The sequence below is a fragment of the Pyxicephalus adspersus genome, chromosome Z (genome assembly GCF_032062135.1).
Source record: "Pyxicephalus adspersus chromosome Z, UCB_Pads_2.0, whole genome shotgun sequence".
In the NCBI taxonomy this organism is placed as follows: Eukaryota; Metazoa; Chordata; class Amphibia; order Anura; family Pyxicephalidae; genus Pyxicephalus; species Pyxicephalus adspersus.
This window is the reverse complement of record NC_092871.1, coordinates 50,312,057-50,339,803: the sequence shown is the minus strand read 5'-3', so window position 1 is coordinate 50,339,803 and position 27,747 is coordinate 50,312,057. Positions and strand designations below refer to the sequence as shown.

The 27,747-nt window shown below is 41.1% G+C and overlaps 1 protein-coding gene across 2 annotated transcripts in view; it reads right to left on the bottom strand.

Moving 5' to 3' along the window:
• Nucleotides 1-27,110, bottom strand: part of LOC140344562 (beta-1,4-galactosyltransferase galt-1-like) — a 33,224-nt gene extending 6,114 nt beyond the window's left edge. Inside the window, exons 1-2 of one of the 2 annotated variants that reach the window (XM_072431798.1) lie at nucleotides 27,014-27,110; nucleotides 25,720-25,863 (exon numbers count right to left, since the gene is read on the bottom strand). In XM_072431798.1, the coding sequence (XP_072287899.1) occupies nucleotides 25,720-25,815 (96 nt within the window). In that variant the 5' untranslated portion in view covers nucleotides 25,816-25,863; nucleotides 27,014-27,110. The remainder of the gene's footprint in view (nucleotides 1-25,719; nucleotides 25,864-27,013) is intronic. The other variant, XM_072431799.1, reaches the window with a different exon arrangement.
• Nucleotides 27,111-27,747: the final 637 nt, after the last annotated feature.

Here is a 27,747-nt window from a genome sequence, read left to right as displayed (position 1 = left end):
TTATATTAGGGCAGGTTGGGGGAAAAGTGCTAGGTCTTATTTTCGGGGTAGGTCTTATTTTCGGGGAAACACGGTATATAGTCATAGATGATTAAGAGGCTATTTCCTGATTGGCTGGTGAGATAGGCGAAACTGATAAAACTTGGGAGAGCCGGCACACCCAGGGTCAGTACTGCCCGCATGTGCAGGAGAAAGGCGCCTGCACTTTAGCTAGGATGAGGTGTGTGACAGGAGGAAAATGTGCTGTTAGGAGGAGTTTACAATAAAGAAAAATTATAGGTAAATATGACAATTTTTCATTTTCCAGTCACTCCTCCTGGCAGCAGACAGCTGGGTTGTAACAAGCAATACCATAACGAGAGGTAACTAAACAAACAATGCCACAGAAAAAGTTACTCTTTAGAAAAAGCTACTTGCTAAATGGAAGCCCCAAAGTGGGATGAATCTTCAACCGCTAACGCTAAACGAATGTTTGGAGACTTCCAAGTGGTTGTTTCCAGATCACATTAGTAGAAACCTTTTCAAATGAAGCCTATAAGGTTGCCTCTTCCTTAGTTAATTGTCTCTTGACTTCCTGCAACGAAATCAAGCCCCCGTGATGTAAGCATACTACTTGATATAAAAAACCCTAGGATGCTGTCAAAGATACAGTTGTCCTCCATATAGGACTGTTGAGAAGGCTGGCTAGAACATCCACAACTAAAAAAATTGTTTATTTCTCTGTAAATAAATAGAAAAATCTTCCGCATGTTCATAGGAACCTTCAGAAAATGAGTGTCTAGACACTGAGGAAATACTTCCCAGTTGGAGTGATACACAGAATACACCTTAAAAAAGACATTCAATGATAGGTGCAATCTGGCTCTTTGCGAAGAGGGTGCTTAGCTGTGGCGCCTTGCTTGTCATGGTAACGGTCAAGAAATTATTCTTCTAAGTCCATTTTCTTATTGAGCTGACCTAGACAGGATGGAAGGGAAGCTCCCTGAGAACTTGTATGACCAGAGGTATGCCCTATGTTGGAAAGAATGACTACTGAACGCTTCAATTTCGCTACTGCTTTGAAGAACTGTTATTGCAAAAGACGTTCCACCCACTTGGTGGCTGTGAGGGCTGACACTTGTACCTAACCAAGTTGACCCTGAGTTCCTTGTCTAAAGTTAAATGCAGACAATTCTGAAACCTGTGCTGGTTATGGGTTAACAGAAAGACAACCCTTGATTCTGCTATTAGAAAAAAAAACTTTCTATTTATTGTGGCATTGTGACTATTTATACATATTTTTAGCTTTAAACAGCATATCTGCCACCACACACAAAGAAAAGCCAGATGCTAGGAGCCTCTGCCTTTCAACAAGTAGGCATTCAGTCCCAGGATAAAATACTGCTACCAGCCCTGGAAAAGTTTGGAAAAGAATAAAAGAAGCAGCTATCATCATTAGAGTTAACACCTTTCCAGTGTTGGCCAATGGAAAACAATTACTATTGCTTTTCTTTGTATTTCAATATTTTTATAGATTTTTAAACAGGAATAACAAAAACAAGAAAGAAAAATGTTTTTTTCGTACAAAAAATGGACAAATAATCCATACAACAAGACATAAGTCCATAAGTAGCATTAGTGTCCCTATTGCTTTTCTTTGAATCCTTCCTTATTTTCAGTAGACCTCCCAAGATCAGTGGTATGAGTTTTAATATGTAAAATAGGGAAAAAATTCCACTTTTTCATCACGGGGTCACGGGCCAGTGTTTGCTGGCACTTGAACTTAACTGGAGATTCCATCAGGTCTATCAATTTGGAAACTGCATCTGCCCAAAGGCCACTCGTGGTTGAGAAATTATCTGCTCATATGAACAGCCAACAGATTTGCAGTCTGGTGATTAGGAGACAGAAAAGTTGAGATGCTTCTCGGTGCATGAAAAACAAAAAAACATGACTGTGAATGGATGGAAAAAGACAATCCTAGTTCCACCTTCCACCTGGCAATGTAGAAAATCTGTCCTGTTCACAGGTACCTTGACTCTCTGCTAATACAAGAGCAAAGCAAAGACAATCTTAGTTCCACCTTCCACCTGGCAATGTAGAAGATCTGTCCTGTTCACAGGTACCTTGACTCTCTGCTAATACAAGAGCAAAGTGAAGGCTTTCAAAACATCTCAGGACTGCCTACACTTTTGCCAGAATGGAGTGGACCACCTTTGAAAGGAAGGCCAAAGGCGATGTCCCATGCCGAGGGCTCCCCAACCTTTGAGACTGGCATCTAAACTGACTGGAATCCTAGTCCTGTGCCCCAGAATTATTTCCCAAGACAAACTGCTATGGGAGGACCAAAATCCCAAGCTTTGTCAGACTGACCAGGGTACAGTGATTCTGTATTCCAACAAGCAGCAAACCCAAGAATCACGGAAGCACAACTGGAACTGAAACATGTCAAGTACTTAAGATTGCTGAGCCTGGTTTGTTGAAAAACAATTAATAAGAGAACATGAAGAATGGCTTTTTCTGGCAGTCGGTGGGTTAAATTCAAACAATGAATTTAAGAGACTCAATCCCCTGATGGGCGAAACACGTCGGGACTCTGAGATACTCCACAGAACAATGTCTGCATGAGATAATATATTGACCTGTTCTTTATCACTTTGATGTTTAATTGTACCGCCACCACTAGCATAGAAGGTCCATGTTAGGGTCACAGTTTTCACCTACTTAAATAAAAGTATTTTTCCCGGTATTCCCCTCTTTCACTCTTCTCATATTTCAATCCAGACTAGGCCATATCTACTCTATATACCTAACTGCCCCCCCCCCCCCCCCCCCCCCTCCTTTTGAAAACAATGTATTTAGGAGTTTATACATACAACTTGTAACTACAAAGGATAAAGTTCACTAAAGATACTATTGAATAAACATATATACAATGATCAATATTCAATTAGAGCTCAGAACCCGAAGCATTTGGCCATTTCGGCTTTTTCTGGGGACATCATTAGGGCTTGAACTAGCCAGTAAACCATAAAAAGCGATATTAAGCTCAGACATTTACAGAAATTTCATGAAGTATATACACACATGTCTAATGTATGTATGCAAAGTATATACGCTTAGTAGCAGACACTAATAGAAGTATATACACACATATGTATAAGGTATATATGCATAGCAGCAGACACTGCAACAGATTAACCAAAATCAGATATATCTTCATAAAAGATGTACAAGATTGTTGTAACCAATAACAATATAAAAAAACAATATTGATTTCTAATATAAAATAGTGAGTTCTAATACAAAAAAAAACTGTGGTCTATGAGTTGAGATATAGAAAAAAAGAGAAAAACTTTTTTTACTTACTTGAAAGGGGATCATTGTGTTGTATTATGGTGAAGTTAGGTATAAACGTTTAAGGATTGCAGTGACTGACTGCGTCTAGATAGTTGAGATATCTATTAAGGATAAGTAGGCATTAATTACTGATAAGAAAGCACATGGCCAAGGTCAATTAAAAAAGGGCAGCACTTTTTGTGGTAATGTTGTCCCAAGGGGATATTGATTGTTAATGAGTTATCAGCACCAGTTAAAGTTGTTCTTGTTCAACTGGAGATAAGATTTCTATGGTGAAGGTATGTGGAGCTCAAAGTCAATAAATGGGGAGTTTCTTATGTAAAAATATGCATAAAGTAAACGTTTCATAAAGATTGCTTACATGTATGGTAGGTAGATAATAGGTACCTACTTTTTAATTATTATTTTAGATTAAACTGTATTTCCACTCGAAACTAAGGGGAGTATGCACACGCGCAGTGAAGATGATGAAGCTGCGTTAAGTTGACTTCCACCCATACTTTGGCTGATGGACGTAATGACGACAGCGCAGATTCAATGTTCCTGTGATGATAGGAGAATGGGTGGAAATGGGAGGGAGAGATCAGCTGTTCCTGACCATCCTATGGGAGGTATGGGAAGGGTAGTCCCGTCCAGCTTTGCCTTCACTTTGGAGTCGGGATGAGAGTGCCCCAGCTTCCATGGGTCATGGGCATCGAGGCACATCCAAGCCCAAACAAGGGATGGGGGTAGGCCAAAGCCGGGTGTAACCCTGCATAGCCTTATCTACTGCATTTGCCATTTTGGCAAACGCTCCCTTCCCTTGTAGGGCATAACAGTAGGAGAGGGGGAGACTCAAACTCTTTGAACCCACACTATCATTGTGCCACTTTGTAGGAAGGCAAAAATGTTCTAGATTTCACGGCATGGTTATGAATATTATCCTCAAATATCCAAAACCTGGCTTGGTCATAATTGACTCATAATTGAGTCAGAGTTTGTAGATTTAGCTTCTTGTGACAAACTTTTCATTAAACATTCTGGACCTGTGGAAATTCTGAAGGGTAGACAGGTGAACTGGAGGTGTTTGAAAAATAGCAAACAAGAAGAATGTCCAGTGGCATTCCACAATTGAGACAGACCTGTAAACTTATGGTTTATCTATTCAAATGATCCAAAGTGCCAGACAAGCAACTGACAAAGTCATCTGCAATATTATCACACAAAATCTCCTAGTTTCAGATCCAGAAATGATCTAAACCCATTAGTGGTCTTTTTTCTATCAAAAGTGTGGAGAAGAATCTTTTTCTTGCTCTCCTAATGAAAGCAGCACAACTGCTTGCCCCGTGTCACTGTGCTTTTGAAAATGCAGGAAAACTTGAACAGACTTTTTTCTATCTTCTACATCTGGACAGATACACCCTTGGAAGGCTTCACTTAGGCTCTGACTACAGAACCTAGAATTTTTAGGTTCCATTAATTTAGGGTCAACACATTTCTTGACAGGAAATCTCATCTCAAAAAGTTATGTAAGAGGGCTGAAAGGAACAAAGCGCTACTGATGCCAATGCCACAACTTGGCAACCTGCCCCCCCGTGATCCTCGGTTTACCTTCCTCCAAATAGGATCTGGGCAGCATACAGGACCTGTTTATCTGCACACCTCAACAAAGTGACAACAATCCTAATACTGCTGCTGGGCAACATCCAGACCTGTTGTGGTGTGGATTCGCTTCAAATCTTCGTCTAGACACTGATACAGAGGATTCTAAGTGGAGAATAATGAAACTTTCCGTGTTAAAATGTGGGATCAATCAGACTCCCAAGTCTCTGTGAATGTTTGGAATGCTGCAACCAATATTCAGTTTCTCCATGCAGCTTTCTTTAAAAGCTGCGAACATAGTTATTTTCCTGCATTTATTCTGTGACAGCTTGATCCATAAAGTCCTAGTACATCCTTGGTTGTGCTTCCTTATCTTTACTTGCTTCTTTACAGCAAGATGCACATGGTTTGAAGGGCAAGGCCTTAGTGCCATATGCCCAGCATACTTCAATGACAGAATGATCTGCTGACTTAAAAGGGGCTGGAGATTTCCCTTTGCTTTATGGCAAAAATCCGCCTTTCTCAATGTACACTAATGTGGTTGTCAGAGGGATAAATGCCTGTTACATTGCTTGCCAGTGGGAAGAATGTCACCTTCACAAAAAAGTTTATTAGTGTCAGTGTTAGTTGACCAGAGAAGCACAAATTGCACATTGCTCATAGAGCACCTTTTGACACTTGCCTACATGGATACATAATATTTGTTACCCTCTATTAGAGACACTGTAGACCAGTGATCTTCAACCACTGTGCCGCAGCACACTAGTGTGCCGTGAGAGATCTTCAGGTGTACTGTGGGAAATTATCCAAGTCAGGGGTGGATCACCATGGCTACGCGAGTCGATCGAGGAGCCCTGGCTCAGTTCTGGCTCTGACCATTCTTGTAAGCAAGGGTTGCCATAGTTCCTGGCTTGTGGTAGCACAGGACCTGTAATGGGACAAAGGAATACAGAGGCTGCTCTCTCTCTCTCTCGTTGGGTGAATCATATTGCACCTTAGCTAGAACTTCTTTTTATGTATATTCCTATACATTGAAGGCATATATACTTGTTTCTTTCCCTGTATCCAGTATCTTGACTTCTAGTGGTTGTTCTAACTTTCAGGGGATCTAATTATACACTCCTTATTTGTAGAGTGGCTGCTACATGTCACTTGACAAATATTTGACAAAGGCTTTAAAGCTGCCTCATATTTTCTAGCATTTTTACTCAGATCAATATTTGGGTATAACTGAAGAAACAATGCACCATTCCAGAATATACCTAAAAGGAATAGAGATTTACATTCCATTAACAGAAAAGAATGAAGAGTGCAAAAATATACCTACTAAAATATGACGGGTTGCATAAAATGTGTTGCACTGAATTATTTTAAAGCTTACCAATTTTTTAGCAAGTCCTGTGTTACAAATAATAGAAAAGGGAAGTATATACTAATTAATATATATATAAAATATATTAAATGAAACAACTCAGATGCGTTGAACTGCAGATTGTCAGCTTTAATTCAGTGGGTTGAACAAAAAGATTGCAATGTGAGGAACTAAAGCATGGAGGACAATTCATGCATATGTGGTTTGCATGTTTTGTTGTGTTATCCTTTGTTTTTAATTTTTATATTAAAGAATTTTCAATGTTACTGGTATTGTTGAATGTTACAACTGTTAGTTACTCAGCAACATAGTCATATGTGTGTGTGTGTATGTATATATATATATATATATATATATATATATATATATATATATATATATATACAACATTTAAATCCCTCACCCTTTCTTTTTCTATTTTTGGTAATTTTGGGATGTGGCAGGTGTAATTTTGTTGAATTAAATGTGGGAGTCTCCAGGTTTGTTTCTTTAAAGCCCTATGTTACATTCATGCACAAGCTAGTGGAGTGATTGGGCTAATAACACATAAAACTACTTAAGCCACGAGTTTGCACATGTTCATTTGTTTTTAATATGTACATCTGCACTGAGCGAGTATAAATAAATTGAGAAACTATATTATATATTAGTCATGATATATACTCTATTAAACTACAGAGTATCATTTTGCATTTTGTAACATTTTTGGTTTGTGGTGTGCCGCAAGATTTTTTTAAATGTAAAAAATGTGCTGTGGCTCAAAAAAGGTTGAAAAACATTGCTGTAGAAACATGCTCTGACATCCTGGTATGCTTTTGGTATTCTTTATAGGCTTTTGTCACACAACAGAAAGAAACTACTTTAAACCCTTTTTTTTAAGATAGCCGCCATTTCCCAAATCAATCCCCTACCTGTGCCGCAATTTTCGTGCCAGGGAGGCAGGAGTAGGTGAGCCAGCAACTAAAAGTAAGTAATATATCAATATATATATTTCTATATCTATCTTATATACGTACCTACAAAGAACCAATACAAAAACCTACAAATAAAATTTCCTACCTGACTTTCTGCCAGTCAGTATAGCAGCTAGAAAGAATTAACAAACAGAAAAAGTATTTAAAATGGTGCCTGCTGGAAGGAGGATGCTGACGGTCGCTAGAGATGAGCGAATCAAAGCTGTCAAAGTGGCATTCGATCTGAATTTCAGGAAAAATTCGATTTGCAACGAATCCGAATCTCCTTGTGATTCGTGGTAACGAATCACAATTTTTCCTAAAATGGCAGCTACACGTGTGAGGACATGTGGCAAGGAACTCTGGGAAATGTCATGCATGCAGCCAATCACCATCCATGTGATGTCACAGCCCTCTAAATAGCCTCAGCCATCTTGGATTAAGACATTTTACAGCATTCTGAGTGCAGAGAGAGACATGTGCAGGCGCTAGAGAGAGAGATAGCAAAAACCTCACTGTGAGAAAAAAACTGTGCAGGGAAAGGATAGGGAGGAATCATTTCACAGCATCTTACAGGGAGAGAGAGACGTCAGAAGGCGCTAGGGACAGTGCTAGAAAAGCAATATACAAGTGCAGGGAAAGATTATTTGGGGATCCAAATAGCCATTATACAGCTCTGTCATTCCAGCAATGTATATATCCAGAAAAATATATACAAAGTTCGCTGTTGCAGTTATTTGTGGTGAAATCGTTTAGTGGCCTATTTCTGTAGAAAAAGAAAAATATATACGCACTTCACTGTTGGAGTTATTTGTGGTGAAAGCGTTTTTTTGGCTTATTTCTGTACAAAAAGAAAAATATATACGCACTTCACTGTTGCAGTTTTTTGTGGTGAAAGCGTTTAGTGACATATTGGTGGTGTTGTGAGGTATAGGTGGTGTTTTGAGCGGTCAGGCTCCTGACCCAGATACCGTTGAGGAGGACATCAGTGACGTGCATAAACTACTCGATGATGATGAAGCCAATCGCACTTGGGAGCCTGGTGAAGAAAAGGCTTCATCATCATCAGGAGAAGAGAGTGGCAGCTTGCCCACGAGGCAGCTGCTGAACCAGCAAGGTGGTAGCATGGCTGGTAGTCAGCAGGGTGGCAGCAGTGGGAGGTCGGGAGCCAAACGTGCCCAGGATAGACCACCTGCTTTGCAGCAGCCTACCTGCCTGGGAAGTAGTGGTACAGGGGTCCACGCAGGCAGTGGCGGTAGCAGTCAGTCAGTGCGGAGTGTTGGGGGGAAAATCACCTACTCGGCGGTGTGGCAGTTTTTTGTTGAGCCGCCGGAGGAGGTTAACATGGCCATGTGTAGAGTATGTGGGCAGAAGGTAAAGCGTGGCCAGGGTGCCGATGTTGGCACCACAGCTCTGCGTCAACATATGCAGCCTCACCATAAAATGGCCTAGGAGAACCGTGGCTCTGATGTGGTGGTCCAGCCTGCCGCAGCAACCGCTGCATCACCCAGTGGCACGCACCGGCTTTCAGGCAGTCAAGGCTCCATCAACTTAGCCGAAGGGAGCTGTATATCATTTCCATCTTCTGCTGGTCCAGATGGTCATGCTCCTCCTACTCCTCATCAGTCATTCCGTCAGCAATCAATCACCGAAGCGACTGCAAAGAGACAACAGTATGCGTGCACTCATCCAACGGCGCACAAGCTGAATGTGCTCCTGTCCAAGTTGCTGGTGCTGCAGTGCCTCCCTTTCCAAGTGGTGGACTCTGCACCTTTCAGAAAACTAATGGCTTGTGCCGAGCCGAGGTGGAGAGTCGCAAGCCGTCATTTCTTTGCGAAAAAGGCAGTACCAGCCCTGCACAAATATGTAGAACAGAAGGTGGGCCAGTCCTTGAGCCTGTCGGTGTCTCCCAAAGTGTGGAGCTGTAACTATGGTCAGGGACAATACACGTCCTTTACGGCCCACTGGGTGAATGTGATTCCTGCACAGCCACACCAGCAACTTGGCCAGGTGACACCTCTTCCACCTCCATGTTCTCACGCCGCTGTTCCTGGGACAACGGTCGCCTCTGCCTCCTCATCCTCCACCGTGTCCTTGGCCTCCACTGCAGGGACAATTCACAGTGCCCCTTCAGCATACCACATGTGCAGGGCACGGCGTTGTCACACTGTTCTGCACCTGGTTTGCCTGGGCGAATGGAGTCACAGAGGGGAGGAACTGCTCCACGTGATTCATTAAAACCGACAACAGGAGGAACATTGTGTCAGCGCTGCGTCAAGGAAGGCTGAGCCATGTGCCTTGCATGGCACACATCTTCAATCTGGTTGTCAAGTGGTTCCTGAAGTCTTCCACCCATCTGCAGGACATCAAAAAAATGGCCAGGAAACTTTGCATGCACTTCAGTCACTCGTACACCGCAAAGCACACCCTCCTTTAGCTGCAGCGGCAAAACGGCATCCTCCAACATAGGCGACGTTTTCCACCTGTTGGAATTCCACCCTCCATATGTTGGACCGACTATACGAACAGAGAAAGGCCATCAACAAATTCTTGATGATCCAAGCAGATAGGAGTACTCCCATGTGTAACTTCGATGTCAGCCAGTGGCAGCTCATGTGTGACACCTGCCGTTTGTTCAGGCCCTTTGAGGAGGCCACGTTATTTGTCAGTCACCAGGACTACGGGATGAATAACGTCATTCCACTGCTTCCTGGAACAGATGCTGGTAAATCTGGCTGGTCAGGGGACTGGAGACATGGCGCCTAGATCTCACGGCCACATGAGCCCTGTGGAGGCTGAACTGGAGGAGGAGGAGGACATTGGAGCAAAGGCAATGTATAGCGAAATGGGTGGTTTTTCTACTCGGGTGACAGGGGAGGAGGAGCAGGAGCAGCCAGAGGAACAAGAGGGAGATGAGGAAGATGAGGCAGAGGACCCACACACACCGCGGCAGTATGCAGTGGAGATGAAAGGAGGGAGTCCCTCTGAGTCATTTCAGAAATGGCCCGCTGCATGTTCACTTGCTTGCGCAGTGACAGCCGAATAGTCACCATTCGGCGGAGGGATGGCTTCTCGCTCTCTACCTTGTTGGACCCTCGCTACTGGTCCAAAATGGGGGCCTTTTTTACACCCGCAGAGAGGGAGGACAAACTGAACTACTACAAAGATATCCTAGGTAGTCAGTTGGCCGCTGCCTATCTGTGCCATCGCCCATCCTCTCGTAGGTCTGACCGGGGGGGCCCTCTGCATTCACGTTCCACTGCCATGGCTGCTGGGGAGGGGTGTGGTGGCAGGAGCAGTATCAGCTCCATCAGCAGCAGCCTGTCGCTGATGAGCAGCTTTCTTCACCCGCATAGTGAAGAAACTACTGACCAGCAGCTAGACATAGAGCAGAACCTGAACCAGCAGGTGGTGGCATACTTGGAGTGCACCCTGCCAGCCGTCATTGAAGATCCACTGGACTACTGGGCAGCCAAACTGGATTTGTGGCCGCAACTGGCCGAGTTTGCCCTGGAAAAGCTCTCCTGCCCGGCCAGTAGTGTGGCATCAGAGCAGGTGGTTAGTGCAGCGGGGGCATAGTTACCCCAGGAAGAACTTGCCTGTCCGCCCAAAATGTGGAGAGACTGACCTTTGTCAAGATGAACCAGGCGCAGATCTGCCAGGATTTCCACCCACCAATGCCTGATGCATCTGATTAGATGATCTATGCCGCCTGACCCAAACCTGACAAAAGAGACCGGTTTCTTCTGGCTACGTACATCAGATGCCAAGTGCTCTTTCTTTCACCCACCTTTGTCAGCGGGTACTGGTATTGCCACCCACAGCCCCACTCTGTGGTCCCCTGATGCTGCCGCCACCTCCACACTATGTCATTGTGCCACTCTGTGGCCTCCTGATGCTGCCGCCACCTCCACACTATGTCATTGTGCCACTCTGTGGCCTCCTCCTGATGTTGCTGCTGCCTCCACCTCCGGACTCTCTCATTGTGCCACTCTGTAGCCTCCTGATGCTGCCGCCACCTCCACACTCTGTCATTGTGCCACTCTGTGGCCTCTGCCCGATGCTGCTGCTGCCGCCACCTCAGTCACCGTCTCCACTCTGTCGGGGGGGCTCAACTTGTATAAGCTGTTAATAGAACAGGTTCTGTAGACATCAATGTGGAATCAGCTGACGAGGGTGTAAAAGGAGTGCGCTTCTTCTTGATGCTTGAGTTCATACTTGAGTTATTTGGTCAGTTTTGGCCCCGTGACTCCCCAAATAAGTGAAGTGTTCAGTGATTCTAATAGCAACACCTGTCATCTGCATGTCATACTGACTCACAGTATTATTTCACTACCACAGCAAACTCCCTATGCGTGGTACTGCAAGGCACCACTATCAAGGCTCTCTGCAGCCCGGAAATAGCCATTTTTTAACGCGATTCACCGTGAATAAATTCAGATCGAAGCAAATCTTTTCAGGAAATTCGGCGAACCGGCCGAATCGAATTTTCGAGAAATTTGCTCATCTCTATTGGTCGCCTAATAGGGCTGATGCTGGAGACAGAAAAAAACCCCCTCCTAGAGTAGTTTGGAGATTATCAGAGTTATGGTACCAAATTGCACTCATTAACATCTAATGATTTAATAAATGTTCAAGTAACAAAGAAAAACCCTCCAAGATTTTTCCAACATAATACCACAGGATGATAAACAGGTAGGTATAATAGAAACCAGTGCTGGTGGAAACAACATCAGACAGAACACCAGCCCACTAAGCCATTTTGTATGTACAATAAATCTCCCATTCGGGTGGTACGATGGGTAACTGTGTGCCTCTGTGTGACTCCGTCGGTGCTGGCTGCAGTGCAGAGCGGAGCAGAAAGTGACTACAAAGGCCCGCGCCTCCGCGCCAGGGAGGACGAGCAAGCTGCTGATCCCTGCCCTAAAAAAAGTGAGTCAGTGAACAGAAGGGGATAATGGCACAGAGTAAACAGAAGTGGACAATGAATGGCACATGGAGTGATCAGAAGGGAACAATGAATGGCACAGAGTGATCAGAAGGGGACAATGAATGGCACATGAGGATCAGAAGGGGTTACTAAAATAGTAACCCCCCCTGATTCTCTTGTGCCATTTTGATTCCCCCCTCTGATCCCTTCTGTGTCATTTTAAGTGACTGCCCTCCCCCCACCCGTATACCCCAATGCCATTTCTTTTTTTACCCTTAGGCATGAGCTCAAAAAAGGAAAAGCTACACGATGGAGTACAAGATGAGAATCGAGGAAGAATCTTGGGGCCAAACTCTTCCTGCAAAGAAAAGATGTTGAATATCCGAATGGTCCACAAGTGGCGAGCAGAGTATGGTAAACTCATTAACAAGTGGAAAATGGAAATGCTAAAAAACGCAAGAGTGGATCAGGTCGGCAAGCAACATTTCCCGAGCTGGAAGATCTGATCTGTGAATGGTTTGTTGACAGGAGAGCAAAGGCTTTGGTTGTGACTAGGGCTCAGATTCAAGAATTTGCCCTTGCAATAGCACCACAGTTTGACATAGCCGAAAACGTCAAAGCATCACAACACTGGTTTGATAATTTCCTTCAGCGATATGAACTGTCTTTAAGAAGATCCACAACATTGATTAGGCTGGAAGATGCTCAAGTTATTAAGCGAGCACTTGCATTCAAGTCCTTTATTAATGATATTGATTTCTCTAAATACAATCTTTCCAACATGATTGCTATGGATGAAACTGCAGTGTTTATGGGCCAATTATCTCAAACAACAATTGAACACCGGGGTGCCTCCTCAGTGTACGTTCCCTCCACTGCTTACGAAAGTGCACGTGTTACCTGTATTTTGGCAATTCGTCTGGATGGCATCATCAAAATCAAATCAAAATCAAATCACACCTCTAATAATTTTTAAGGGTAAGAAGGAAAAGATTGAATGTGTTTCGGGAATTTTTTGTTCTTGAAAATGAAAAAGCCTGGGCCACACAAGCAGTTATAAGAAAGTGGGTAGATTTAATGCTGCCACTTGTTATGCGAGGGAGCCAAAGAGGTCTGCTAGTCTGGGATGCAGCCAGCACTCACCGTGCTAAAGATATGAAGTAATTTCTTCATGAAAGAAAAATAGATCAAGTAATGATTCCCGCAGGAATGACGGCCTATCTCCAGACTCTTGATATTGCAATAAACAAGCCATTCAAGACAATCTGCGCATGGAAACAAATGACTACATTGAAAATAGAATGGATAGAAATCAGCGCGGAAACTTTGTGAAGCCTAAACTGCAAGAGGTTGTGACTTGGGTGAAGAATTCATGGGAGAAAATCACTGATAGTTGCATTGAACATGCACTACGAGCAGGCTACCTTGATAAGAAGTACTCATTTAAGGACAGTGCTATTGCTAAACATGAGAGATTTGGTCCACTGATTCCAAAAGAAATGGAGTTAGAGGTAATTGACCTGGAAATTCAGAGTGAGGATTGTTATGATGATGTTCCAGAAGATGATGACTTGATTGTCATTAAATATATGTGTAAATGTACCGTACCATACCGTAGATGGTTGTACATGGAAACAATGATACCGTAGTAACAAGAAATTGGATGCACAGTTTGTCTGGCTATGCTGGTTTGTGATGACAACTACCGTTATTACCGTACCATATACAGGTAATAAATTTCCTTTTTTTTCAACAATAAATGTGTACTGTAGTCTTCTTCATGGAAAAATAAGACATCCCCCTGAAAATAAGACCTGGGGCATATTTTGGCATTTCAAAAAATATAAGACAGTGCCTTATCATCGGGGAAACAGGGTAGTAAATCTATATATAAAATGTAATGAAACAATATTATATATCTATTACTATAATAGATATATAGATAGATAAATCTTTTGGTGAAATTGCATCAGATTTTACTTTTAGTTAAAATGAAAAAACATATACTTTTCACTAGGGCCATGTTTACACATATGCCCCAATTTCTCCAAGATTTGAATATAATACTATAATCAGGGGCTTTGCAATTGTTGAGGTGTTAATCCCAAAATAGAACAGAAGGCAACAAATTAGTTGACTGCCCAAACAATTAGCAATAAATACTAAGGCACAGTTTCCTAATGTACCATAATCTCTCAATATTAATTTTGTATGCTTTCCCTTTCCTTACAGCAGCTTCTGTTTCAAAATTGCTGAAATTGAGATTTTAAAACTGCAAAATTTGTCCCAGACCATAGTAATGGAAAACATGAACCTTAGCATAGTGGTGGTAGCAGCAGCTATTTGGTCTGTCTTGCAGATCCAGGGCCTAAGATTTCATTCTTGTCAAGAACCATATATGCAAGAGGTTTTTGTTTCTTTCTAAAATGCATAGAGGAAACTGCTCACCCTAAACACACAGCTGTTTCTTTTGAGTTTTTTTCTGCTTGAGCTGCTAATTATAGACTTCACCTTTTGACCATAAAGAGCTTGTTTCCGTAAGGCTATTCTTTTGGTGTGTAGAAAACTCTTAGCTGCTTCCTTTGGTGACTTTGGCAACTTTTTGTACACACCCTAGAGAGTCACTTCCTAAACATAAAATATACACAAAGCTGTTGCTGGAAAACAATAGGAGGGGGCTAGATTGTTACTGATCAGATTGACCTGATAAGCCACTTATAATTTAGATACATAGTAAAAAGCAACCAGGATACTAGGAGTGGCTACAGACACATGGAATACTATTTAACAACAAACTATGCTGAGTGTACAGCACTTGTTTTTCATCATCATAGGAGATTGTTTCCAGTGACAGTGATTTCATATGCCCACATACAGCCTAAGAAGTATTACCTTTCGCAGAGATCGCAATACTCCCCCCTAACAATGCCTGAATCTGCTTTTCTCACCATAAAGATGGTGTTATCTTGGCACAGGCATCATCCCTGGTCAACATCTAATTCCTGTACTGAGATGCTATCTCAGAGATGTGTCTTAAAAATTCTGGTGTCTGTGCAGTTCCTGGTTGTGATCACAAATGTATAACAAAGGTCAGACCTGACCTTATGGCAACCTCACATCTTGTTACCTGCTTCAAAATTACAAATCACTCTGATAACTAGAAAAGCCTGCAGAAAATGGATGTAATTACCTTAGCATCGGTAAAATCACTCAAAGATGTTTTAAATGATCAAACATATTAATAGAAATCGCATCAAGATCACTTTGACTGGACCAATCCCTAACCCTCCATTGCTTCCATTTGAGCCACTCCCTTGTCGAATAGTTAGCCTGTTTCAGACCACTATCGTGCTGAGAATTTCTGATGCTGATCTTGTAGAATTTTGCTTTAGCTTTTTGGACAGATGTCCCCCTTCCTTCTTAGTGGCTGCAAGCTGTTCAGACTCTTAAGCAGTAAAGCAACGCAAAAATATAACATTTCCATTATCAAGCCTCAGTTTGTTATGGTGTTCCCAATATGTCTACTGTCACTATGAACAAATGACTCCAAGGATTATCAGTCCACAGCACTATATTCCATAAGGTCCGGTTTTTGCCTGTATGATACATGGCAAACTGTAGACTAGCTGTAATGTTATTTTTGGAAAGAAAATACATTTGTAGATTAGATTATCCTTGTAGTGCAGTGACTGATTTCAAATAGTTTGGTGATCATTGTAAACATTGCACTAGACTTTTAAGCATCCAAAATATATTTTTACTAAGGGCTTTAATGAACTTCCTTGATTTTGGCATGATGAAAACACGTCGATAGCAAAGAGAACACCACATCCTTGATATCTCAGGTTGCAATAAAGTAGGATCCATCAGCACACTACCTAAGGAGGTTTTTATCATTTCCACATAATCATGAATACAAATCAGGAAGAAAACAGTATGAGAAGATTGCTGTGATTATTGTTCCAATAGGGCTTTAAAACTAATATATATATAAACACAAGGTAACAAAGTCAATTTTCCATTTCAAAATCATTTAAAATTGTCATATTACAAGAACTAAGTAACAATTTAATTCATTTAAATGACTTATATTTCAAATACACAAGGGAAAACATGTTCATTTGCTTATTATCAAACTGGCTTTGATTACAAATATTAGATTGGTAAAACAAATTCTTGTTCTTTTAGCAATTAGTCTACGTGTTTCACAGATTTAAAGCATCACTGCTTCTTCAGGTTTGGCAACAAGTATGTATATTTTAAATGAACAATATGCATATTAAACCATTACGGTTATTCAAAACAACAAAGAAGTTACCTATTTAGGATATAAATACACTTACAAACAACAGTATCCGTAGGATATCAAAAAAGTGGAAGCCAATGTCAGTTCAAAATCAATAAGTGACAGGATTCGAATAGAGCAGCAATCTATCAAACAAATATATGATAATAATATATCAACTATATTGAGGGCACTGCAAAATCTTAAGAGGAATTATGAAATTTCAAATTAACCCAAAGATAAGGGAGGGAACGTAGTAATCATTGATAATGATAAATACAAAATATGCTTTTAAGGTACTTCAAAAAAAGGGTGGTTTGGCCCTGTAACTCAGCATCATTGGGACACTTTCAACCAAGTCTTTATAAAATATGTGTATGCGTTTATGTATAGTTATAAATGATAATTTGACCTAAATTTGTCTATTTATTTGTAGGAATACATACAGTAGCATTTACTATTGTGATTCCTGTCCAGAATAAGTTATTGTTTTATTGGGCATTAAAACAAAAAATGTAGAAAGATTCAAACAAGTTGCAGTGAATTTCAGCTGCATTGATAGGGGAATGATTTATAAATATCCCTCTTTGAGTCAGCCTATAGAATGCTGTCATTAATAAAAATTCTATCTTGTTACACACCTAGGAACCCTCTAGGCCACATGGGAAGCCTGGATTGCTGAGTATCCTTGGCACATGTTGACAGCTGGGCAGTGATTAACCAGGTAACAATACTTATTGCAGAAGCAACATCGCCTCCCCTTTTCTGAAATAGCGACCTGTCTGATACCACATGATACCAAACTTCCACTTTAAATGCATTTATTTCAGATTTACTTCATTATAAAAGTACCAGAAATGTATTAATTTTCAAGGAGAAGTTATATTTCCACTTACAAGGGATGGCTATGGGCACCTGATGTGCACCCTATGATTTGTATAAACCTACCAGGCGCAAATTCAAAGATGGTATTTGAATTCTTCCAGGAATTACAAATCATTAAATAATATGAAAAAAATCACAATGGTACATATTCATTGAATAAATGAAGGCCCACGGAAATACAATTTTGCATACTGAAGAATTAGAATCGAAGAAATTATTCCACTGAATTTATTTTTTGAACATCAAGCATCTGCCTTACACAAACATTTAATACAAAGAGGTACCTGATAACTTACAGAAAGGTAAGCTCTTTAAGGAAGAAGCTTACAAGAAGCCATTATGTAGGTGACTTAAGAGCTGACCTGTGTATATAATTTGCGACATTGCCCACAATGTAAATAGTAAGTACAGAGATTACCTCTCTTCCCAATGGTCACAAATTAAAGGCAAATTCTTTTGTAGATTGCTTTACATCTAGTTTGATAATATTTAGGTTCTAATCACAGGAATTTCTTTACTGGTAGAACTGTAAGAACACAGTGATCCCACATTTATGAACACAAATATGCAATTACCAGTGGATGGGTGGATAAAAAATACTTAATTGGACTTTTTTGCTGGCGTCATTAATGTAGTTATGTTATTATTCACATTCATAACTAATTACGAGTTCATAACTAATTCGTAATTAGTTATGAATTCTTTTTTATGACAACCATGCTGCAGCTTTTTTATTGATATTTTTATTGTGATTTATAATTCAATAAAAATTTTCAATAGAATATTTTTGTATTTGAAACAACAATATCATGCATTTACTTTTCCCATATTTTTCAATTTGGTAATTTGGTGGTGGTAAATTCAGGTGTGCACTTTTTTTTGCAATGCAATAAGTATTAGGCATGTTTCCTTCTACCAACAGAAAAAAAAAGACACGGACCTGTCGAGAGACATTACTAATATATGCTTTGCTAAAAAATGTGATGATAAAAAGTATCATCAAAATCACTTTTCCCTTAACTCACTGCTGGCTACACAAATACACACGGATATGAGGAATCCCCAATGGTGCCTTGCTAATCAGTGGGTTTTCATCCCATCAAAGAACCATGGTTTACAACCATCTTTATTGCAAATTTGCTAATTAAAAAGAACAAAACAATTAAATAGTTATTTCCTGTTTTCCCCCAACCCTTCACCCTGTAAGTTTTTGTCCAGAGTCCTATTGTACAGACAACTCATGGCATCTTTAGCACTTTTCTGTTTCTGCAGCAGGAACATTATTTCAAGTGGCATTTTCACAAACCTCCCCCATTACTGGAAACATTTTAAGCATCTGTACAAAATAAACTAAATGTTGTTATTCCAAAACACTTTAAGTCAAAAGTATATTTCATTAGTGAGGGTGGACTCTCTCCATAGTGTCCAAGTATGCACAGCATGCCTGCACATTTTTGGCACCTACCTATCATTATTCTGTCCAGCAGCAATTTTAGGTTTATTGTCACCATTTTGACTACTTCTAATTTGTCAACATCCACTAGTAATCCTTTCTTGCCATTGGACTGCCAACCATGATGTAATGTAGGAGCAGGGGTTACAAGAGTATTAGTTTAGAAACTGGGTCAATGTTGATGGTAGACGATGTTTTAACAAAGATAGTGTCGCCATTCAGGTGAAGAGAGTTCAAGGCATTACAGGTAGTCCCCGGGAGATAGAGAGTGGAGGTTTGTTCTTAAGTTAAATTTATATGTAAGTCAGAACAGGTATATTATTTTAATAAATGCAATTAGGACAGATGTTTGTCTCAACATATTATTGGGCAGCATGGGGTCAGTTACTGTATAAAATCCTCACTGTGTGTTAATCACAGACAAAGCAAAAAAAACTTTATGGAGCCTAGACATTCACTAACTTCTGGAGTAAGCTGTGCTTTGATATGCAAAAAGAAACAGCTGCAGAGTTTGTCTTGGTCATTAAAGAGTTACAAGATGTTACAGATCAGCTCCACTCATAAGATTACCCACAACCTCAGCTGTGTTTAGCAAAAGATTTCTTCTCCAAGTCATGCAAACCGCCCACCTCCAAGTCTCTGTCCTGCACAGGAGAGAGCAAGGAAGCCTGTCTGTATGTGGAATGTCAATAACTCGGGACTACCTGTATTAGGGAAAGCAGTAAAGCGTAGTAAAGTGGTAATAAGTGCCTGAAAGTGTAACACTTTTATAGTGTTTCTTTAAAAACAAATAGTGGTAAACTCCACAACATAATTAACTAAGGTAAAGTTGGTAAGATGGTCTGTGTGTACTGTGTGGAATATGTCAGCTCTGGACAATGTGTACAAGTATCCAGTACCTTTGGCAAAGAGAAACATCAAAACTGAATTTATTTTATATCCTGTCCTGAATGGCTTTACCATGCCTTTCCGTACTTTGTAGTGTAGTAAAAACAGATCTACTTGGATGAAGAACATGGAGTTTACTGCCAATGTCTTAAAAAAATGAAAATTTCAGCATGAAATAGACACAAAATTTTCCCCTGCTGCTGAATAAACTTCTTCTGAATAAAGGTCACAAAACTATGTATGAAGCAAGAATTGAAGATTTTGAAGCTGAATCTTTGGATTTGTTTTTTTATTTAAAGAAAACACTTTGCTGAAGCCTAAAAAAGAAATTGTAAATCAATGATTAGACACAGAGATTTCAACAGCCATTAAAACACATAGACCTGTTAGGGAATGTCTGTTTTTAAATAGAGCCTTGAGAGTGTCATCTCTTGAGACATAACAAACGACTGTTGGTAAATTACCATTCCAGCACTGTCTGATATATCAGTTTGGGGTAACTGACACTTTTGAAAAGGTTTGCATCTTCTTTTAGACTTGCCTGTTCCAATGCTTGCAAAGCTCACACATTTACCATTTCTGCTGCCAGTCCCCACTGACCATTCCTTTTTTTTTGAAGTTCATTAACTGTGAGTGTTGGTGGAACGACATGCTCCACTAACAAGTCGAATAGATTACACCCTCCTAAACTATATGACCATGCCCCACGATTCTGCCAAATGAAAAAAAATACCATCACAGTTGACGTACATGATGCTGTCTGGTGAGTGTTCGGCTCTCTTGTTCAGATACTCAGAAGTGGCAGCCTCAGGGAAGCAGGAACCGGACACATATTTGCCATTTTAATGGTCAAGTCACCAAAAAGTCAGTTTTTAATATCAGGCAGAGATTGATGGGTTGAGACAGCACTAACTTCCTATACATCTATTGGAGACACTAAGATCTACCTGTTGTAGTCCTACAGACTCTATGCTTTGTTTCTTTTGCACCAACCTTCACAGTGCAGAAATCCCACCAATAGAATGATCTAACTTTCCAGTATCTACCAAACACTGGAATATCAGGTTTCATTGGACTGACCAACATAAAAGAGGTGGCAATATGAAAAAAGATAAACAGATTCAAAATATGGAAATTTGTCAAATTTTTACCATTTCGACAAATGCATTGAAGTCAAAGGGAAAGGCACATCCACCAGGTTTGGTTAGTTTTAAAGGTGGAATAGACTTTTCATTAACCGTGAGTGTTGCTGAAATTAGCTATCACTATCCTGGATCTAGCTAAAACAAGCCCTTAATAGCCTCATTATCTTGTTACAAAAATAAAAAAGATGTGATGTGAGGTTATATATAAAATCTGTTAGTTTCCTATCATGCTGAACTCTTTATTATACCCTACATACATGGATATATTGCTATAATAATATTATTATTATTATTATTAATAATAATAATATTAAACAGGATTTAAATAGTGCCAACATATTACGCAGCGCTGTACATTAAATAGGGGTTGCAAATGACAGACGAATACAGACAGTGATACAGGAGGAGAGGACCCTGCCCCGAAGAGCTTAAAATCTAGTAGAGGGGGGAATTTACACACATTAGGAGGGGAGATATGTAGTGGTGGGAAATAGCGACGGTTTCAAAAGACAGAAGAAGATGGGTAGGCATACTGTATGCTCCAATAAAATAGAAAGGTAAGTGCTGTGCTCACCTAAGTGTCTTAGCCTGTGGCTGGTAAGCATATCCACCAATTTTTACCACTTAAACATATGCACCACTCAAGTTATAGAACACAACAGGGTTTGTTTTCTAAAGGAAAATAAACTGTTTACCTAGCAAAGTGAATTACCCCCTTGCAAGGGATATTTCACTTTGCTTAGTAAATGAGATGGAGCTGTTGACTTCTGCCACCTAATTATGTGCCAGGAAATTTTTTTTTTCAGATTTCCTTGCACATGATTGGATATTCCTTACAAGGTGCATTTTCACCACATTTACTATGCTAAGGGAATTTTTTATTGCAAGGTAATATTTAATCTTGGTAAGTGAACAGCTCAAATTCCTGTAAAAAACCAGTCCCACGGTCTCCTCATCCCTCCTGACAACTGTGATGTACAAATATTATCAGCAACAACGTAATCCGTGCACATTTATCACTGGGAAGGTTTTGGAACACCGACAGACTGCTGAACAGGACTCAGAAACCATCAGTGTTTTCTGGAAAGCTCAAAGCTTTTTCTGAATGGCGAATCTATCTGGAATTGCAAACCAGGGCAGATAACTGGGAAACAACAATAGCAGCATGCTTATTTCCTGGCCTAGTTCCCTCTGGGCTTTGTTACTCCCCTCCACCCAACACCTCCCAGGCTACACACTGCTGGCACTGCCACTGGTATGTAAAATCCCCGCATACACACAACAATCATTTGTGATTGTCTTAAAAAATCCTATTGAGTTATCTCAAGTGTCCAACGGCATCACTGTGAGCCCCCCATGCCAGGTCACTAAACAACTAATCCATGCTACCGCAATTATTCCTGCAGTAGGGCCCATGCCAAGTGTTATTGCTGTCCTTACCGGGGAAATGCAACCCCAATTTTTTGTCCTGCAAACACCAAGAAAATAAATGAGAGGGTGCAGGTGTCACAGGAAGACACAGACTGATAAAAGGGTTCTAACCCCTTTCTACTCTACTACATAAATGTAATGCTGTTGCTGGCTCCATCTGAGAGATGGCCCATCATTGCCCAAATGACACCCTGTGACTGGAACTGGAAAGAAAGGTTTTGATGTGGCAGTTTGTATGTAAAGGTGACATAACATATACTCAAAAGGGCAGCAGGTGCCCCAGGGTCGAATATTGGCCAGGACACCATATACCAAGAGTTTGTACTTTCTCCACATTTGTGAGGGTTTTCTTCAACATTTAAAAAAATATATTTAAAAAATAAAAATTAGTAGGATTATCTGCTTTCCTGTGACTATGGTAGGGACCATGGACTGTGACTATGGTGAAGACATTGGGCTTGGGCTATGGTAGGGACATTGGGCTAGGACTATGGTAGGGGTATTGGATTGTGACTATATTGGAGAAAGTCAGGAAATGACAATCAGAAAAATAAAACATACAGTAGAAACTATGACTATGGTAGAGACAATGAACTATGTTAGGGACATTAGTTTGTGAGCTCCCCTGAGGAACAGTTACTGACACGGCTATGTGCTTAATAATGTGCTGTGTAATATGTTGGAGCTATATAAGGACATGATAATATTCACATAGAAAAGCAAAACGTATTTAAATTAGAAAACTTTTTTATGCTATCCCATGCCACTTACTGATAGGTACACATATGCAGTTGATAGGTGGCAAGTCTTATTACAAGCCTTATTTCTACCTCCAGCTGAGGCCCGTTTGTTGATTGGTGTATTAATCCATTTTCCAGCAATAAATGCAGTTAGCTAGGTTATGGAGGTTTTCAGAAAGCCAAATGAATGTGACAATAATCCAGCACCTGAGTTTATTTTTTAGGAATGTGCCATAACATAATTGGAATGTGATGGCTGAAGATGTTTAGAAGGATTGAGGGTCAGTAAATGTTACCCAGGTCAACGCAAACTCGACTAAACAAATGTGTAAGAGATCCAGGTTGCGAATGCGAATGGTACAGAAATGCATCGCTTTATAAATACTTTTCAGAGACTGATCACTGGCATTTCATGATCTGTACAGAAGGTGAAGGTCCCACTGTCTACCCTGATGGTAAATAACAGACCCTTTGTTTTGGATTTCTTCTCCAGTTTGTTGTAAACCGCGCATGCTTTTTTCCTGGCAGGCAAACCAAAAAAAAAACCAAAACTTCTAGCAGGACGTCTCAGCCACAAGCCAAGGAAAAAAAAACCTGTACAGTCCAAGGACACATCCACCCCCAACCTCACACATACCAGCAGATCCAGCCCTAAAGCAGAGCCCCGGACACAACTGCTTCTAAAAAGGAGACATTAGGATCTAGAAAAAGTACTTGGAAAAAGTCACCTTCTCTTTTGTCTGGGTGACTATTATCACTGGGATAGAAAGTGATGAAAAAAAAGAGGGAAATCTTTTAATAGGGACACCTCTTCTGCTGTGAACTTTGAACATTTGAATTTCCCCTCATTATAGGGAGTGTTCCGTTGTCTGCAGAAAAATCACACTAGTGGGTAATACAGAAAGCAAAAAAACATCTAAAGATTCCAACCCCTTCCCCACTTTGGCCAAAATTACATTTTACAAGTGGAAAATTAAAAAAGTCCACATGTGACTGACTGTTGGTGTCCTTATCTAATATAAAATCAAACCACAATTTACACAGTACCACTGTGAGTTACTCAGCAATCAAAGCATGTGATAGGTAAAAGCAACATTTTCATAATTTATTCTGCTCTGTAACACTGTGCCCAGGCACTGGAAAACAACCGCTGGCACCCTCTCTATTCACTTATACTGGCAGGAGGAGGGCAGCTTATCATGTAATCAGGAGAAAAAAATACATTTCTCCTACATCACAAGGGTGATTACCAAAATGTGCTCTATGCATGACCAAACCCCCCCCCCCCCCCACCCCCCATACACAGCTTTAGGATTCATTTTATTGTGGCATAATGTTGTCACTTCTGCCATGTCTTCTCTCCTGCACCACAAACTCTTTCACCCTGGCACCCCTCCCTCTATCCTGAAATCATCCGCATCGCCTCCAGCCACAGAACTCTCTAAACATTCAATGTTTTTTGTTTTGCCCTGAACTGCTTTTATTTTAGAAAGCCATGGATTTGCTTTTCTAGGTGTTCCCATGAATGAAACAGTCACAGCTTTGTAGGTAAGTATTACCACCTGCCAACTCATTAACTGGATCTGATCCCAAACCCAAAATGTAATGGATTCTAGCTTACCAGTCTTTAGATGTGGTGTTAGCATTTGTTTTTCCTTTTTTTTTCTATTGCTGATCCTGCTGGTAACATTTCCTATCCTAGAGTGACAGCACTCACTTTAAGAAGAAACAGCATTGTCACCCTAGACAACAGTGATGTGAACCTACTAGGGACCTTCTAAGGATATAACCTTTATATTTAAAAGCATCAATATATACTCATCCCCCTGGACTGATCCCTGAACTCATTTCCCTGGATTTGCCCCATAATCATCCTGGAGCCTCATGGTGAGACTTAGATTCTGAGCCTTCGTGATTGTAGAAACTATGATCCAGTGAATAAAAGGTGAGGGTCAGGGACAGCAGAACAGGGGCTGAGGAGCTAAATGATGCTGGACGTCCCCCAAAGAGAAAGAGAAGCATCTCCCTGATTTGCTGCAGCTTCTAATGCATATTACTAAATTCTCAGTGTTCAGAAAAGTATCCTGTACAGCTGTGTAAGACAAAAGGGAAGGCTGGAGTTCAGCCAACCAAATGTCTGACACATGAACCCTGACATTATTGTCTCTTTTTCGTTCTGAAATATATAGAGCTGAAAGCGTTTTTTTATAACTGCTGATTCTTGTCGATCCAAAATTTTGAGACCTGTCTGTCCTGCCAAATAAAAATGCCAAAAGCCTTTTCTGAAAAATAAACTATGACATGTAAAAGCAAACTGGTTGCAATTGTATTGTTTTCTGACTAGAACTACCCTACCTTTTCTCATGCTGGGTGGGATATGGAGCAGTCCCTCTGACAGGTGTTTATTGCTCCACTGAAGAGTTTCTCTCCACTTCCTAAGTCCCTTCAGCAAAGACCTCAAAGAGTGTCCATTCCTTCCCAGCTTCATAAAATAAAACAGGTACTGATCAATTAAACAGAAATGCATGGACAAAATGGGGACACACGCTACAAACTGTAATGGTTGTGTTGGCATCACTTATGTCCATCATTCCACCCCATTGTAAAACATCATCAGCTTCCCTGTAAGCCTGTGTTCTGGGAACACCTAGTTCTGAGCCTGTGACTGCAGGGTAGTGATCCTCCCCTTCCACGGACACTTTAAATAATGTTCCTACCTGTGTCTTGTGTTTGTAGAGGGGGATGACAGCTTCACTCCAAGATCCTCCAGCCAGGAAGAGAACACATATTACATTACAGGTTCTTCCCAGCATTATAGGTGCCCCATGGAGTCCACAGGGGGTCACACCACTGAGCTCACCCTAAATACATCAGAACACTTTAGTTATGATAGTTCTTTAAATGAATAAATCTGAAAAAAACTGGTATCAATAAGAACCAAATCATATTTGTTTGGAAAAAGACAGAATACAATGCTGATTTCATCAAGTAGGGATCTAAATTTGGGGTCAGTGCTGGCACTATTAGTTCAGGTTCAGGGGCAGGGAGCAGACCAGTGCAAGAGTCAGGTATCAAGAATCAATAAATTGAGAATTTACCAGTCCCCATTACCTTCCAGGGTCAGAAGACTTCAGCCATCTGATTGGCCAGGCTAGGATGTTGTAACTCCTAGCGTACAGAAGTCCATTTACCCAGCACCATCTGTAAAATGTGGAGATTGTACATTGGGCTGTTATTGCCTGACCGTCATCCTAAATCTGCACATACAGGGAGGATGTTCTGTCACATATATCTGCTAGAAATTTTCTCTGGTATAGTTATGTTGTTCCTTGACATCATCCACAACAGAAGACGTCATATGAACGACCGCTGTACACACAACCCCATTCAGTTCAATGGAGAGGAGAAGGGGAGAATGAGTGAGCAGCACCTGGTGTACTCTACTCCATAGAAATGCACAGGGCCACTTCTGATAGGTTGTTCATCAACCCACTACAGCTAATTGATGAATTATGTCAGGGGATCACCGTACATGTCAGATTTAGGCTGACAATCGATCAGGATTGATTCCAGTGACCCCCACAGTGATATTCTACTCAAGTGTGTCCCCATAGGGTAAATAGCAGCGAAAACATTGCAGAGTGACCCCACAATTCAAACTCCATCCAGATACAATGTGACCCCGTAGAAATCACAGCACAGGATTTGTTCCTAAATGACCCAATAGAGTTCCCACTAAGGCATCCAATGTTCGCACAGTCCCAGGAGGACAGCCCAGGTTCCGGGTCTGGTACAGATCTTTGCCTGGTATCAGCAGGCATGCAGTGCTACCTCCATCCTTGCACCCCATTTCTGGGGCAGGGTAAGATTTCCCCCAGACCCCTGGCTGTGTGTCCCGTGAAAAGCAATAATGCTAGAACAGCAGAGCTCTCCTGAGTCTGGGGAGCACAGAAACAGATTATTTTGCCCCACACACACAACTTTTTGTGCCCCACACATGCAGGTACCGACCTGATCTGCTCACACGAAGGAAGGAAGCAGGGAGATCCCGAGACTCCAGCCAGGCTCAGGGAATCATCTCTGCCCTCATCATTGCGATCTCCACTCTATGTAGCACTGCCAGCCCAAGGGAGGATCAGACTCCACCCCAGGTAACAAGCGCCATCACAAGACTACCACTGGGGGGCAGCACTGACACTGGGGAACTACTAGAGCCAGCCCTGACACTGACACTGGGGAACTACCGAAGCCAGCCCTGACACTGGAGCATCATTAGAGGAAGAACTGACTATGATGCATTTCTGGGAGGCAAAATAACTCTGAACCAACACTGCTGAACAGATCAGAAAATGGAGAACAACCGGGGGTCAGAAGTGACAGCAGACCACTACTGGGAGCAGAACTGACACTGGAGTACCATTAGGGGCACAACAGTCAATGAACCAAAACTGAGGGAAGAACCAACACTTTGGGGGCAGAAATGACACTGAAATACTACTATACTTGAAGACAGAACTGACTTTGGAGCAGCTTTGATAACAGACCTGATGCTGGAGTACCACTAGGGGTAAATATGATAGTGCGAGACAACGGGTGATAGAACTAATGCTAAAGAACCATTTGGTGAAGACCTATAGTGGAAGCACCACTTGGGGCAGAAATGATAGTGGGGGACCACTGGGGACAGGAATGACAATGAAGCAACACTAGTAGTAGAAATGATGTGAGCCACCACTACTGAACTG